This window comes from Macrobrachium rosenbergii, chromosome 43, assembly GCF_040412425.1.
Source record: "Macrobrachium rosenbergii isolate ZJJX-2024 chromosome 43, ASM4041242v1, whole genome shotgun sequence".
Taxonomy (NCBI): Eukaryota; Metazoa; Arthropoda; class Malacostraca; order Decapoda; family Palaemonidae; genus Macrobrachium; species Macrobrachium rosenbergii.
This window is the reverse complement of record NC_089783.1, coordinates 29,276,625-29,289,739: the sequence shown is the minus strand read 5'-3', so window position 1 is coordinate 29,289,739 and position 13,115 is coordinate 29,276,625. Positions and strand designations below refer to the sequence as shown.

Sequence of the window (13,115 nt, the reverse complement as noted above, 5' to 3'; positions counted from 1 at the left end):
ATAAATGTTGTGATTATCAGAAACATTACTCCTGAAGTACCACATAAAAGAATATTCATGCAGAACTACAAAACGCAACAAAACGCAACATAAATATCGGAAAGCATAGTGAAAGTGAAGGAAGCAACGTGCATCAATATAATTAAATCGATATCATTTATGCATAGCGCCTGCCTTTATAACTAAGATCTTTTGCAGTCATCTTTTAACATTTGTGAGGCTGAGTTGACTTGTGATGAATGATAAATTGATTACTAATAGCCACTTCACCAGGAAGTTCACCTAACACGAAAAAGATAGACAGATGGACAAAGATCAAATTTAAAATGCTATTGACCTCTCAGGTGCGTTTTTCACTCTTTTGTTTCTCATTTGGATTTTCTACAAATCCTTTTATATTTTAGTTTAAATAAATAAATATATATACTGTATATATATATATATATATATATATATATATATATATATATATATATATACTGTATATATATGTGTGTGTGTGTATTTAAACGGAACTATAATAAAAAGAGTTGTGTAAATCCAACTGAGAAACAAAAGAGCCATGATTTCTTAAATGTGTGTAAATTCTTCCTCTGTTATATGCGTGTATACGAGAGAGAGAGAGAGAGAGAGAGAGAGAGAGAGAGAGAGAGGGAGAGAGAGAGAGAGAGAGAGAGAGAGAGTATGGAGCGGGCATTCTGGTCTTCACTGAGAACCTCCGAGGCATTGGGGGTACTAAAGACTCCTTGTTTAGTCAAGGGCAGGACGCGACCCAAAGAGGTGGTCGCCATCTAAAGCCTTGTCGTTTAAAATCCCGACTTCAAACCCGACCACGTACAGGGCCCGTTCAAGACGCAAGCCTTCGTGATTACTGGTGAAAACCCACCCTCTCTGTCTCCCCCTTACCCCTTACCCAAAAAAGGTACCTTGGGAGTGCCAGAATTTTCTCCAAAAGGCTTGGCGATGTAGTGTTGATTCGGAATCTGTGCTGAACATTGCGGAAAAATTTAGCTTCTAAAGCAAGATTAATACCATCTCTGGGTATTTGGTGTGATGGCCTTTAAACAATGTACAATGTATGTTCCTCGTAGCAGGGACTTTTTTTGTGTGTGTGTATGCTTGTGTGGGCAGAAGATCTAAGATAAACTGACGTAATCTGATGCTTTGCAGTAATATAAAGAACTTTTAAAGGAAAATCAGAAAACCTTTCGAAAAATTTTGTGTCAGAAAATAAAACCCGTGAAGGAAAAATAATGTGTCCGTCAGCACCCGTCCATCTCTCTTGCAAAATGATGACCTGTGATCCCCCCACATACCAACCCCCTCCCACCCACCGTTGTTTACGTTATCTTTGATGGGTAATTAAGCAGATGACGTTAGTGTATTTTGGGATCATCCCTCCACCGATCTCAAAGCAAACTAAGAGATCGTTCGTGTTGTCATAGTAACTTTTCTTTTTATTTTCTTTCTCTGCCAAATCCCGCTTCTTTTGCGCTCTCTTGAATCTTAATTATGTTCCTTCTTTTATGCTCTGTTGTTTCTTAACTTACATCATGGGATTGAGAAAGGAAACTTTTGTGACTCAGTTATGATAACTGGCGTATTGTGTCCAGTGAATTGGATATTTATATATAGATTACGGGAAGGAGCTGAATTATCTGTATTTGACGTTTAGTATTGTCGTGAGGATTCTACGGCAATGAAATTTTATTTTTGCTTTTTTTTTTTCAAATTAGTAATTTCCAATCAGCAGACATCCCTCGGTCCTGCTTTTTTTAATATTTTATTTTCAATCACCAGTGCATTGTGCGTATCGATATAAGTGGTAATATTAATGTTTTAAAACGAAGTCCTTTATGTACTATTAAATGAGAACAGCAGTATTTGTTAAGCTAAAATTAGTGTCATAATCTTCGAGTATCACGTCATTCCAGAAGGCTATTAACGGGAAAAACTTTTATAAAGAACGAATAAAGATTCGTTCAGATCTTTCATCGCCAAGGTTGATGACTCGTTCCCGTGTAAAAGTTAAGGTCTAGAATAAGGAAAAAATGCCCCGAAGTTTCTTCGGCGCAATCGAGTTTCTGTACATCGTATAATCAAGGCCACCGAAAATAGTCTATCCTTCGGTGGCCCCTGTATAATGCTGTATGAACTGCGGCCCATGAAACTTTAACCACGACCCGATGGTGGCCTGTCTTATATCGTTGCCAGACGCACTATTACGGCAAACTTTAACCTTAAACAACATAAAAACTACTGAGGCTAGAGGGCTGCAATATGGTGTGTTTGATGACTGGAGGGTGGATGATCAACATACCAATTTGCAGCCCTGTAGCCTCAGTAGTTTTTAAGATCTTGGGGAGGACAGAAAAAAGTGCAGACGGACAGATAAAGCCATTTCAATAGTTTTCCATTCAGAAAACATTAATTTCGTTTTGTGAGCCAAAGCAACCAATTAAGATCCCTGTGCCTTCGTGAAGTAATTCATCTTCCTTTCATCTAAAGACCACAGTTTTAGGACAATAGAGCCCGAATTCCAAAGAAAATACTGTCTGTAGAAAATTACGAAGAGGTTGGAATTTTCTCCCTATTCCGATGACAAGGTGATGAGAAGGGGAGGGGGAGACGTTAGACTTCATGATTGCTAGCAGTGACTCTTGATGGAGCTATAGTGGTAGTAATAATACTGGACACTTCAAATTCTTATTTAGTTTCTCAGAAAACTCTTTTTTTTTATTATTAAACTTACTGCTTATTTTTAAAACAATAATCGTTAAAGGAAAATTCCATTGATCTCCCTCCTTTGCAAAATTTACTCAAAATTTTGAATACAAATATTTAATTAAATAAATAGATAATTTTTTTCTAGGCATGGGTTAAAAACGTCTGCAGTAAAATTTATATATATATATATATATATATATATATATATATATATATATATATATATATATATATATATATATATATATATATATATATACAATATATATATATATATATATATATATATATATATATATATATATATATATATATATATATATATATATATTGAGCTTTTGTGCATATGTTTGTGAGTATATGTATGTGTGTAAAACGATGATGGTAACGAGATATCTTACTCGCAACCACTTTCTTTTTGATACAAAGAATAAATTAGTATATTGTACTGCTCACTTCTTTCACCATTTTGGTTACTGGCCGTATTCCAATCCGACGTACTGCACATGATTACTAAAACCATTCCAGTCGTGACTGCCTCCCTCTGTTTTGGGCATCTAAGCAAATGCAAGTTTTCTGATTCATGTTTAGCATCTTTTCGAATCTGATGCACTTCCTCTTTGTTTTATAAAATTTAGACGATCAAAGCGAATGCGAGTGTAATGTTCCCTTGTGTGGTAAACTGTTGTAGAAGTGCCACCTAGTGGCAAGAACTCAAATCGAAAATCCCACAGTTGAATGTATTATGAAAATTTAATTTCATAGATTCCCGTAACGTCGACGAAGACTCAGCTATCATGTTTTGAGTGCGATGATATAAGTGCATATATGATCGCAAATGGGTCTTGGAACATGGAGAAAATAAGACGTAAATAACACTTATTCATGGAAAATGAGAACAAAAACTTGCAAATTGGTATTTTACTTAACTCTGAGAGCTCAAATACCAGATTTCTCTTGTAGATTTACTACAACTTTTGTTAAGGTAAAACAAAGAGAGGAAGAATCCAACCACCCCTTGTAATATTACCTCAAAATCCCAGGGCCCATCTGTACCCTGGGCAATTCCCGAACTCTCTCAATCGCCAACGCGTCCCTCAGTGCTTTTGTTTGAGAAACCCGACGCCCAATCTTTGTTTTGAGAAGAATGGAGGAGTCTGAAGCGATGCTCTTCTTCCCATCAAAGCTCATGATAGCTGGTCTCTTTTGCCCTGATCGTTTAAGATGATGTTTTGATTTTCAACACTGGGTTCGGATTCTCTAGGTAACTTTGTCAAGGGTTTTGGTGCTGTGTTTATATTTAGTTTTCTCTCTCTCTCTCTCTCTCTCTCTCTCTCTCTCTCTCTCTCTCTCTCTCTCTCTCTCTCTCTCTCTCTCTCTCTATCAATTTATCAGTCAGTCAGTCTTGTGTATTTGATATTGGGTGTTTATTTTTCAGCAAGCTTGTTTCCTGGGTGAAGATACAACGCTCAAAAGAAACATGGCTTTCCTTCTCACACTCTTTTACTAACTGCTGAATTATACGGCGTGGACTGGACTTTAGCATGAAAAGTCTTTCACACCTTTAGGGTTTTCATGAATTTCCACTGATTTTCATCAACGTGACACAGACCCCAACAAATCATTTCCTGCAGTGCACATTGTACCTTGACTGTAAGCGCAATCTCGAGCATCCTAAATGTTAAGAAAACGTCTTGCATTGTGGCACTAAATCATTCCTGCACAAGCAAAGTCTTCATATCGCCCACAGTCTGTTCGTGGAAATCAAATTCACTATTGAAAATCATTCTTTTTACATTGCTCATCAGTTTCTTATACATTTCACATGCTTTCTGGCACACCTTCTCTACTTTGTTAAATGACTACTCATCCCTTCCTGTTTAGGAATCCACTAGAGTTCGTCTCATCACCTAAGCTATCATTTTTGCCTCTGTCATCGTATTTCTAGATTCATTGCCCTTTCAGTCCTTCCCTTGCCTTATTTAGCTCGAAAACCTTTTATTTTAACATGTTTGCGTCCTTAAAGGGTTAAGGGAGCATCCCTTTAGCCCAACACTTTTGCATATTTCAGACATGTCTTCCTTTCAGGGAGATTTGAGGTCCACGTGTAAAAGCGCACTAAAAAAATGATTGCAAAAAAAAAAATGATATACTTAAATCATTATATGTCAGCTTTAAATGCGTCATGTTTTCTAATGTTTGTCTCCGCTAATTCTATGCAAATTACCATAAAAAAAATCTGTCTGGTGCGTAATTATGCGATGTACATTTCTCACAGTTTTTTTGAGTTTAGAATTCTTATTTACCCTATTAAAGTAACTGTTCTACTTTTTTCTGCTTTGCCCTTAAAAAATTTTATTCATGTGTCTTCTTCAGAGCCTTCTACTATATTTGTGAATGTGAAGCGGAAAGGACACAAAGCGCACATACACACACACACACTCATAACATATACTGTACACATATATATTCTCTCTCTCTCTCTCTCTCTCTCTCTCTCTCTCTCTCTCTCTCTCTCTCTCTCTCTCTCTCTCTCCCCTGTATATATATATATATATATATATATATATATATATATATATATATATATATATATATATATATGTATATATTATGTGTGTGTATATCCAAAATCTCTCATTTACATTTTGGAAACTAAATTTATTTCTAATAGCCTACGCATTAGCATCAGAAAGTTGAATCAGATATATATATATATATATATATATATATATATATATATATATATATATATATATATATATATATATATATATATATTATGTGTGTGTATATCCAAAATCTTTCATTTACATTTTGGAAACTAAATTTATTTCTAATAGCCTACGCATTAGCATCAGAAAGTTGAATCAGACTTCTATCTTTTCGTTTGAAATAGGCCTCTTTTACCCCGATGTGCATCTTAACTTTTGAAAGTATTGCTCTTATGTATTGACAGTTATCCACTGAAACTCGCTTTAAAGTTAATTACCAGATATTATTAACCATTTAAAATTTATCATTCCATCACTTTGTATGACCGACTGTGTAACTAACATCATACGTTAGAGTTGCAAAGTTATTTCAGCTTCTCTGCTTTCGGTACAGAAATATAGATGATGATATTCAAGGAGGAATTCCGAGGAGAAATCGCAGAATCCAGGAAGAAATTTGTCCACTCCTTTTTCCGAAGCTAAAGCCATGTTTCGAATTTTTGAAACATGCAGACTATCTCTCAGATGAAGGTGACAATTAGTACAATGCGCTCGTTGGTCCTAGCAACAAAACCTAGAATTTGACTAATTAAAATCGAGCTCCTTTTATGCCCAGTGCATTTGCTTGGTCTTAAAAACTTGCTTTTTAAATAACGAAAAAGTGGTTTTCTTTTATTGAATACCCCATCACCAGATTACTCATAAAGTGACTTGTAAGATGTGCGACAACAGCTGACCTCCAGAAAGTCCCTGGACTACACAAAATGAATAATTCATTCCCTAGAGAGCAGACTCACAAATCGTAATGTAAATGTCTCCGCATTATTCAAGTTAACTAGACAGTTTTTATCTGTAAACTTAAATTGTTGATATTGAAAGCGACAGCAGAGGGGAAGAGATACGACTCGTAAATAAACCACTTGAAGAGTTGAAAAAATCCGTCCCGCAGAAAAGGAGATGCAACTGTTTATTATCGCTAGAGTGGTGGCTAGGCCCGACCGCCAGCCCCACCGCTAAAGGAGACCAGGGTAAACAAACCATGGAACTACTTCTCCTGCAAACGACTCCTTGACTTCAACTTAGCCTTGGGGGATTTCTCTCTCTCTCTCTCTCTCTCTCTCTCTCTCTCTCTCTCACACGCACACTAATTTATCATTATTTAGCTGACATGGTCAACTGAGATAAATTTAAAGGCGTGACGGTTAAACGAACGTCTTATTTTTAGTTCGGTAAATTTATTTATATTAGTGAGGTTTTTGTCAGTTTAAGTTTTCTGTAAAAGAAAACTATTGAGATTTGCCTATCCGTCCCACTTTTTGTCCGCCCTCATCTCAAAAATTACTGAGGCTAGAGGACTGCAAATTGGTATGTTGATCATCCACCTTCCAATCATCAAACATACCAAATTGCAGCCCTCTAGCCTCAGTATTTTTTTTTCAAGGTTAAAGTTAGTCATGATCGTGCGTTTGGCACCGCTATAGGTACCAACAACACAGGCCACCACCGGGTCGTGGCTGAAAGTTTCATGGGCAGCGGCTGAGAGTTTCATGGGCTGTGGCTGAGAGTTTCATACAGCGTTATACGCTGTGCAGGAAACTCGATTGCGCCAAAGAAACTTCAGCGCATTTCTTACTTGTTTATAGTTGTTTCTAGGTCCTTTAGCAGCTGCCTCTCCCTTTGGTATCTACCATCCATATTTTTCATGGTTCGTTCCCATCTTATTATTCGAATTGTTAAATATGCTTTTAACAAGACTTCAGACTGAAGCATTGGCCTTCATATTCGACCTGTCAAATCATCTTGGAAAGATAAGGTGCTGCACTAGAGAGCATGTTCTGAGATTAAATGGTTGGTTGGTACAGATTCAGCTGTCGTATGCCAGCAGGATTAGGACCTGCGTAGACTTGTGGGGTCTCACCAAACAAAAGCTGTTATTGACGGGCAGGACATTCTGAGGCTCTGGTCCAGTCATTTTAATCAGCAGCAGGGGAATTTGCCTGTGGTTGATGTTATGTGGAGCTGGAGTTGTATTAAAGACTTCATCTCATTCTAAAGCATAATGCTAATTCTCGTATGCAACTTTCATCTCATTTTTTCAACTATTGGCTATATTTGTAACTTTCATATAATTTTTCAACTATTGCTGATATTTGTAACTTTCATCTCAATTTTGCAGCTATTGCTTATGTATCAAAACATTTTCGCTTCTAGACATAATTATTACGGAAGATCCATCTTTGGATTTGTTATTTTTTATTAACAGCGATGAATGGCTAGCTTTCTTGGCCAAAGCTTCTGATCTTTAACCCTAAGCCTTCCAAGCATCCATCAATCAACCAGGCAATCAATCAAATTTGTAAGAGTTTCTGAACAACTTTTTCTCAAAATCAGTTGCACATTCTAGTTTTCGTTCTTATTTTCTGATTATTTCTGAGTCAAAGTATTTCAAATGTTATTTTATGAAACTGATGTCTACATATACTTATTAATCTGGGAAATAAGATCCAGATCTTTTTTTTACTGGCATTGTTTTGAACCATGGGATATTTTTTCTTACTTTTTATATAATTTTACTTAGAATTAAGTGCTTGTTGAGTAACCAGTCATAGCACCAAAGACCTGAACTCTCACTGTTCTGTCAATATCAACTAATCTTTTTTTAAAGACAATTTAAAGAGGGACTTATTGGGATTATTGCTGAATGACAAATATGTCATTATTTATTGCAAGGCTTACTGACTGATTATTATCTTGACATTTTTTTTAAACAATCTCCATAGCAAAAACGACATTTTTACTACTGACCAGTTAGCTTTCATCGTTTATGTTATCTTTAAATAACACTTGGTATTTTGTAGTGCAATGTGAACAAAGAATCGCATGTTATTCACAAGTGCCTTAAATGAACTTGCTCTTCTCAGGTAACTAAAACATCCACCGGGAATGTTATGATAAAAGCTTCATGTTTTAGTCTAAGGTAGAAAATGTTAGACATATTGAACGGACGAGTGTTGAGGCTAGTCCTCCTCCTCCTAGCCAGCGCAGGCCTTAGTTTTCTTAGTCAAGCAATAAGCGCTGATGACACAGTGCTGAAAAGAACAGACCCGAACGACTTACAGACGTCCGGAAATGTGATAAGTGAACTGTGGAGGGGTGGAAGACCCCAAGGTGGTTTTGATACTTGGAACCAACAACGCCTCCAGCGTCCTAGGAGAGACATTCACAGGAATCTGGAAAAGGCATCCTCGACCCACCTCGGGTATCCCACAAGCCTCCGGTCGTCATTCTCTCAAGGATACATCGACCTAGCTTCCAGAGACCCAGTCGAGGAGGGCGCTGCCACCCTGGCCTTCGTCTTCGATACGACGGGATCCATGTCTGATGACCTCCTGCAAGTCATCGACGGCGCTGAGAAGATCCTGAAAACGGTCCTTGAGAAATTTGAGAGGCCGATTCATAACTACGTTCTCATGCCATTCCATGACCCCGGTAAGTAAAAGTTTGAGTTTGTAGCTTAGACATATGTTAATGTAAGGTTCCATGTTAAGAAAAATTTAATGCTCGAATGTTAATATATTACGGCAAAATTGTTTTAAATAACTGGTACAACAAAGAGTAGGTATTACGATGACGTCTGTGTTGAAAGGTAAAATGTCTGTTGTAAGATAATGAACGGAACTTTATGAAATAAATGCCGGAAGATATTAGAAACGACAGGGTAAAATATCGTTTTAAAAAACCAGGTCTAACTGGGTTACATTACTTAGTGTGTTCTCTTAGACAAGGCTTGGGAAAATGATCACCATGAGGAACGTTGCAACGTAATTAGAATACTTCAGTGTGAAGTATTAGTAGTAGAGCCTCGGTGGCTCAGTCGGTTACAGCAGCAGCTTCGGACTTCGTAGAGGTCTGTGGCGCGGGTTCAAAACCCGCAGCCGACTAGTCAGAGAGGCAGACACTTTGCTATCCGTGTAGACATCCCGGGATTATATATGTAATCAACGGATAGGTTTGCTTAAAAAGCAAATGGATGTTACAGACTAAATACACACACAAAACAAAGCCACTACAACACCTTCTAAAAACATAACAAACATCTCACACGTCTCGAACTCTCGCCACACCCGCGCAATAACTTCTCGCTGCTGGGAAGAAAGGGCGTTGGGTCGGGTATGATACATGAAACATACGTACCGGGGTCTAAGCGATGTCAGGCAGGGCAGCCGATCGAGACCACAGGTCTACCCCAAAGCCAAATCAAAAAGTCCTTCAAAAGAAGGCATCGTGCTTACCCCATACAAAAATGGGAATAAAAGCACGTTAAAAGAAGAAGAAGAAGAAGAAGTGTGAAGTATTAGTAGTGTGTTAAGGTGTTTACGGTACATTTCTTAACATGGATTTCTTGCTGAGGCACGGTTCAGGATAGAGAACTATATATTTCTCAAGAATCTGAACACAGGATGAAATGTCTTTTGTAGAATACTGGATACTGCAAGGTAAAATATTATTTTAGCATTAGATAATATCTCCGAGATTTCAAAGTATTTTTTTTTTTTAGTCCTAGAGGGAGTTTAGTAAATTCTTTGATACTTCAGGATATTCAAGGTAGAATACAAACTACTGAATCTGAAACTATTCGGATAACAAAAAAAAAAAAAAATGAAAAATCACTACTGCTTATAACTGAGCGCATACATATGGTGCTCACGTAGCATGGAGCATATGGCATTTAGCTCGTACAAACAACCCCTTAATGCACGTTTCCCTTTCCTTGAAATATAGACGGTAAAAGGGTGAAATCTCAGCTTTTGTTTATTGTCTTTCGAAATGAGTTTCTTCTATTGGGGATGTCAGTCATCAAACTGTGGTACGTTTTCAGTGAACATGTTCAAAGAAATTGGATCTGAAGATGGGAAACAGCTCTTTGTCTTTAGACGAGAAGAGTAAGATAAATAACAAAATGAAATTGCAGATTGACCAGTGATTAAAAATTAGATAAGGAGATATATTACTATTACCTCTGTTACAATAATTGAAGTCTTTGAAATTTCACTTAGTACCGACTCTAAATGACAATTAGTGTCATAAGTTACTCTGTTGCTAGTATGAATTTCATGATGGTGTAACCTAATGCCTCCTGTACTACCTTGTTCAAATTTTCAAGCTGTTGGCCTCACTATGACATTAGCAAATTTACAATTAGGTTATTTTGGCCAAAATCCTAGGCTCTGGTTATTTTGGCCAAAGTCATAGGCTCTGGTTATTTTGGCCAAAGTCCTAGGCTCTGGCTATTTTGGCCAAAGTCCTAGGGTCTGGTTATTTCGGCCAAAGTCATAGGCTCTGGTTATTTTGGCCAAAGTCCTAGGCTCTGGTTATTTTGGCCAAAGTCCTAGGCTCTGGTTATTTTGGCCAAAGTCCTAGGCTCTGGTTATTTTGGCCAAAGTCCTAGGCTCTGGTTATTTTGGCCAAAGTCCTAGGCTCTGGTTATTTTGGCCAAAGTCATAGGCTCTAGTTATTTTGGCCAAAGTCACAGGCTCTGGTTTCACCATAGACTGATTTTAAGTGTCTTGTGCAGCTGCACAATGGTATTACAGCTGATGGTACTGCTTATACTACTTTTCCTAATCTTAATTATGTATCTTAGGGAACTGGCCCTCCACGACCCCCCACACATCATTTCCTACATCCCTTCAATTATGTTTTGCCCCCCCCCCAACCCCCGCCATCTTAATGATCTGAATAGAAATGATTGTACTCTTCACTAAGTGTTCTTTCTTTCTAGACTTTTGTTAGTTTCGGTAAACCCCACGTAATCTGATTATAGTCAGATCGGAATAGTATACCTATAAAGAACAAATTGAATACAATAATGTAAGTGTAATAACGACACTTTTCATTCTCCTTTTGCTAAGTAAGCTTCAAACTTCCCAAGTGTAATATTTAAAACTTGGGAACAAGCCATTAGATCTTTCAATAGTTTCGGACAGGATATAAGTAATGCCATGTCTCGGATGGATCACATCATGAGATATTAAATAAATATTAATTCTCAGATGCTGTAGTAATAAGTAGACAGTAGTGTCACTTGTACTAAAAGCATCATTAGAATTCACTATTTTGGGAAGAATGCATCATCTACATTATTACATGGCTATCATAATTAATAATTGCTTGTAGATGAATGCTTACTTACTGTAGATTTACTGAAAACATCATAATAAATGTCATCTAGCAGTTCAATCCATCGTTCGTCATTGGAGGTTTAATATAAACGAAAAGCTCCTTACGTTTCTATAGCAACAAATCATAGATAGTATGTATCATTCAATTAGCCTTTTGGCTTAATGTGACGGATATCAAAAGACTAAATGTTACAAATGTAAATGAAAGTGATTTTGGAACTAGTTACAGAGTTTAGAATAAGTACGTGATTGCTGTCAGTCATGTGTTAATCTTTCAAGACAATATCTGTTGCTCGAGTAGGGTTTGATGGGATAAACATGATGCCAGGTGCGTTTATGTAAACAAATGATTAAGACTTTCTGGTAAATATTCTAATTTAGACTTCCCTTATCATTAGTATTTTAGGTTAGAGTTACCAAACCTCCAGGCCTTTCTATTTTTGTTTGTAAAATAAAGATAGCTTTCATTTTTCGTTCAATAACTGTAAGGATATCTCGACTCCTTTCATAAAATATATGGCTATGTTTTTTTCTTACAATTAATGGTCAGAAAATTTCGCGTCTGTAATAATGTGCAGTTATGCTTGTTGCTTAAGTATTCCTTAGAAACTGAGACTAATACGCTCATGAATGGGGAAAATGAAAGAAAAAGACAAGTATTGTTTAAAAAACAAAAGAGCATGTGTATGTCCCAGAGCAGATGAAAAATGTCCAGTAATTAAGTCTGTTCTCCATCATATATTTCAAGAGCCACTACCTCCTGTTTTGGTTCGATTGTATGGGTTTTTTTAATACTTTTTAACAGCCTACGAATGTGAGAGTTTTTTTAAGCTTATTTGCAAGATTTTACTCCGTTTTTCTTTTTGTATTTGTCTATGACTTATTGTGTCTTTGATAAATCAAACCCACAATAAGTGATTTTTATTCATTGTGTAGACTACTTGAAACATCACCATCAACATCACAATGTAATTTTTTATTCATTCTTAAGACTATTTCATGTATTAACTTTATAAACATCCTCTCCGTAAAAATACCAGTCAACGAACCAGCTTCCTCACTCTCGGCCCTTCAGGAGAAAACTAAGTGGAAGGTTGATTGATCTGAATGCTTATCGAATTGAGCTTAATTAATCAAAGGCTCATCTCAGCAGGCACTGCGCTGTTTTCGCACATCAGAGCTTAGGTGGAAGTTTGGAAACAAGGGGAGGAAGTTCGCCATGCAGCATTCACACTTTTTCACATTTTAAAATGAAGAACCTTTGAGCCACACAGATGATTGAGAGGCTGGAAAAAGAAATTATGAGATGTGCTGGAGTAGTAGAGATTACTAATATGATAAGAGAGTCGAGACTAAGATGGTTTGAGCATGTGGTATGGATGAGTGAGGAGGAATGAGTGAATAGGGCTTAAGTGGAATCTGTTAGGGGTAGAGGAAGGCTAAGTATTAGGTGGCGTGATGAAGTGAGGGAGGATATGGAAAAAAGGGTTTG

General features: G+C 36.9%; 1 protein-coding gene across 3 annotated transcripts in view; it reads left to right on the top strand.

Moving 5' to 3' along the window:
• The first annotated feature begins 737 nt into the window (after positions 1–737).
• The window catches only part of LOC136828705 (hemicentin-1-like), a 195,694-nt gene continuing 183,316 nt past the window's right edge, over positions 738–13,115 (top strand). For 2 of the 3 annotated variants that reach the window (XM_067086838.1, XM_067086836.1), the window contains exons 1-2: positions 738–874; positions 8,363–8,930. In XM_067086838.1, the coding sequence (XP_066942939.1) occupies positions 8,426–8,930 (505 nt within the window). In that variant the 5' untranslated portion in view covers positions 738–874; positions 8,363–8,425. Of the gene's footprint in view, positions 923–8,362; positions 8,931–13,115 lie in introns of all 3 variants that reach the window. The other variant, XM_067086837.1, reaches the window with a different exon arrangement.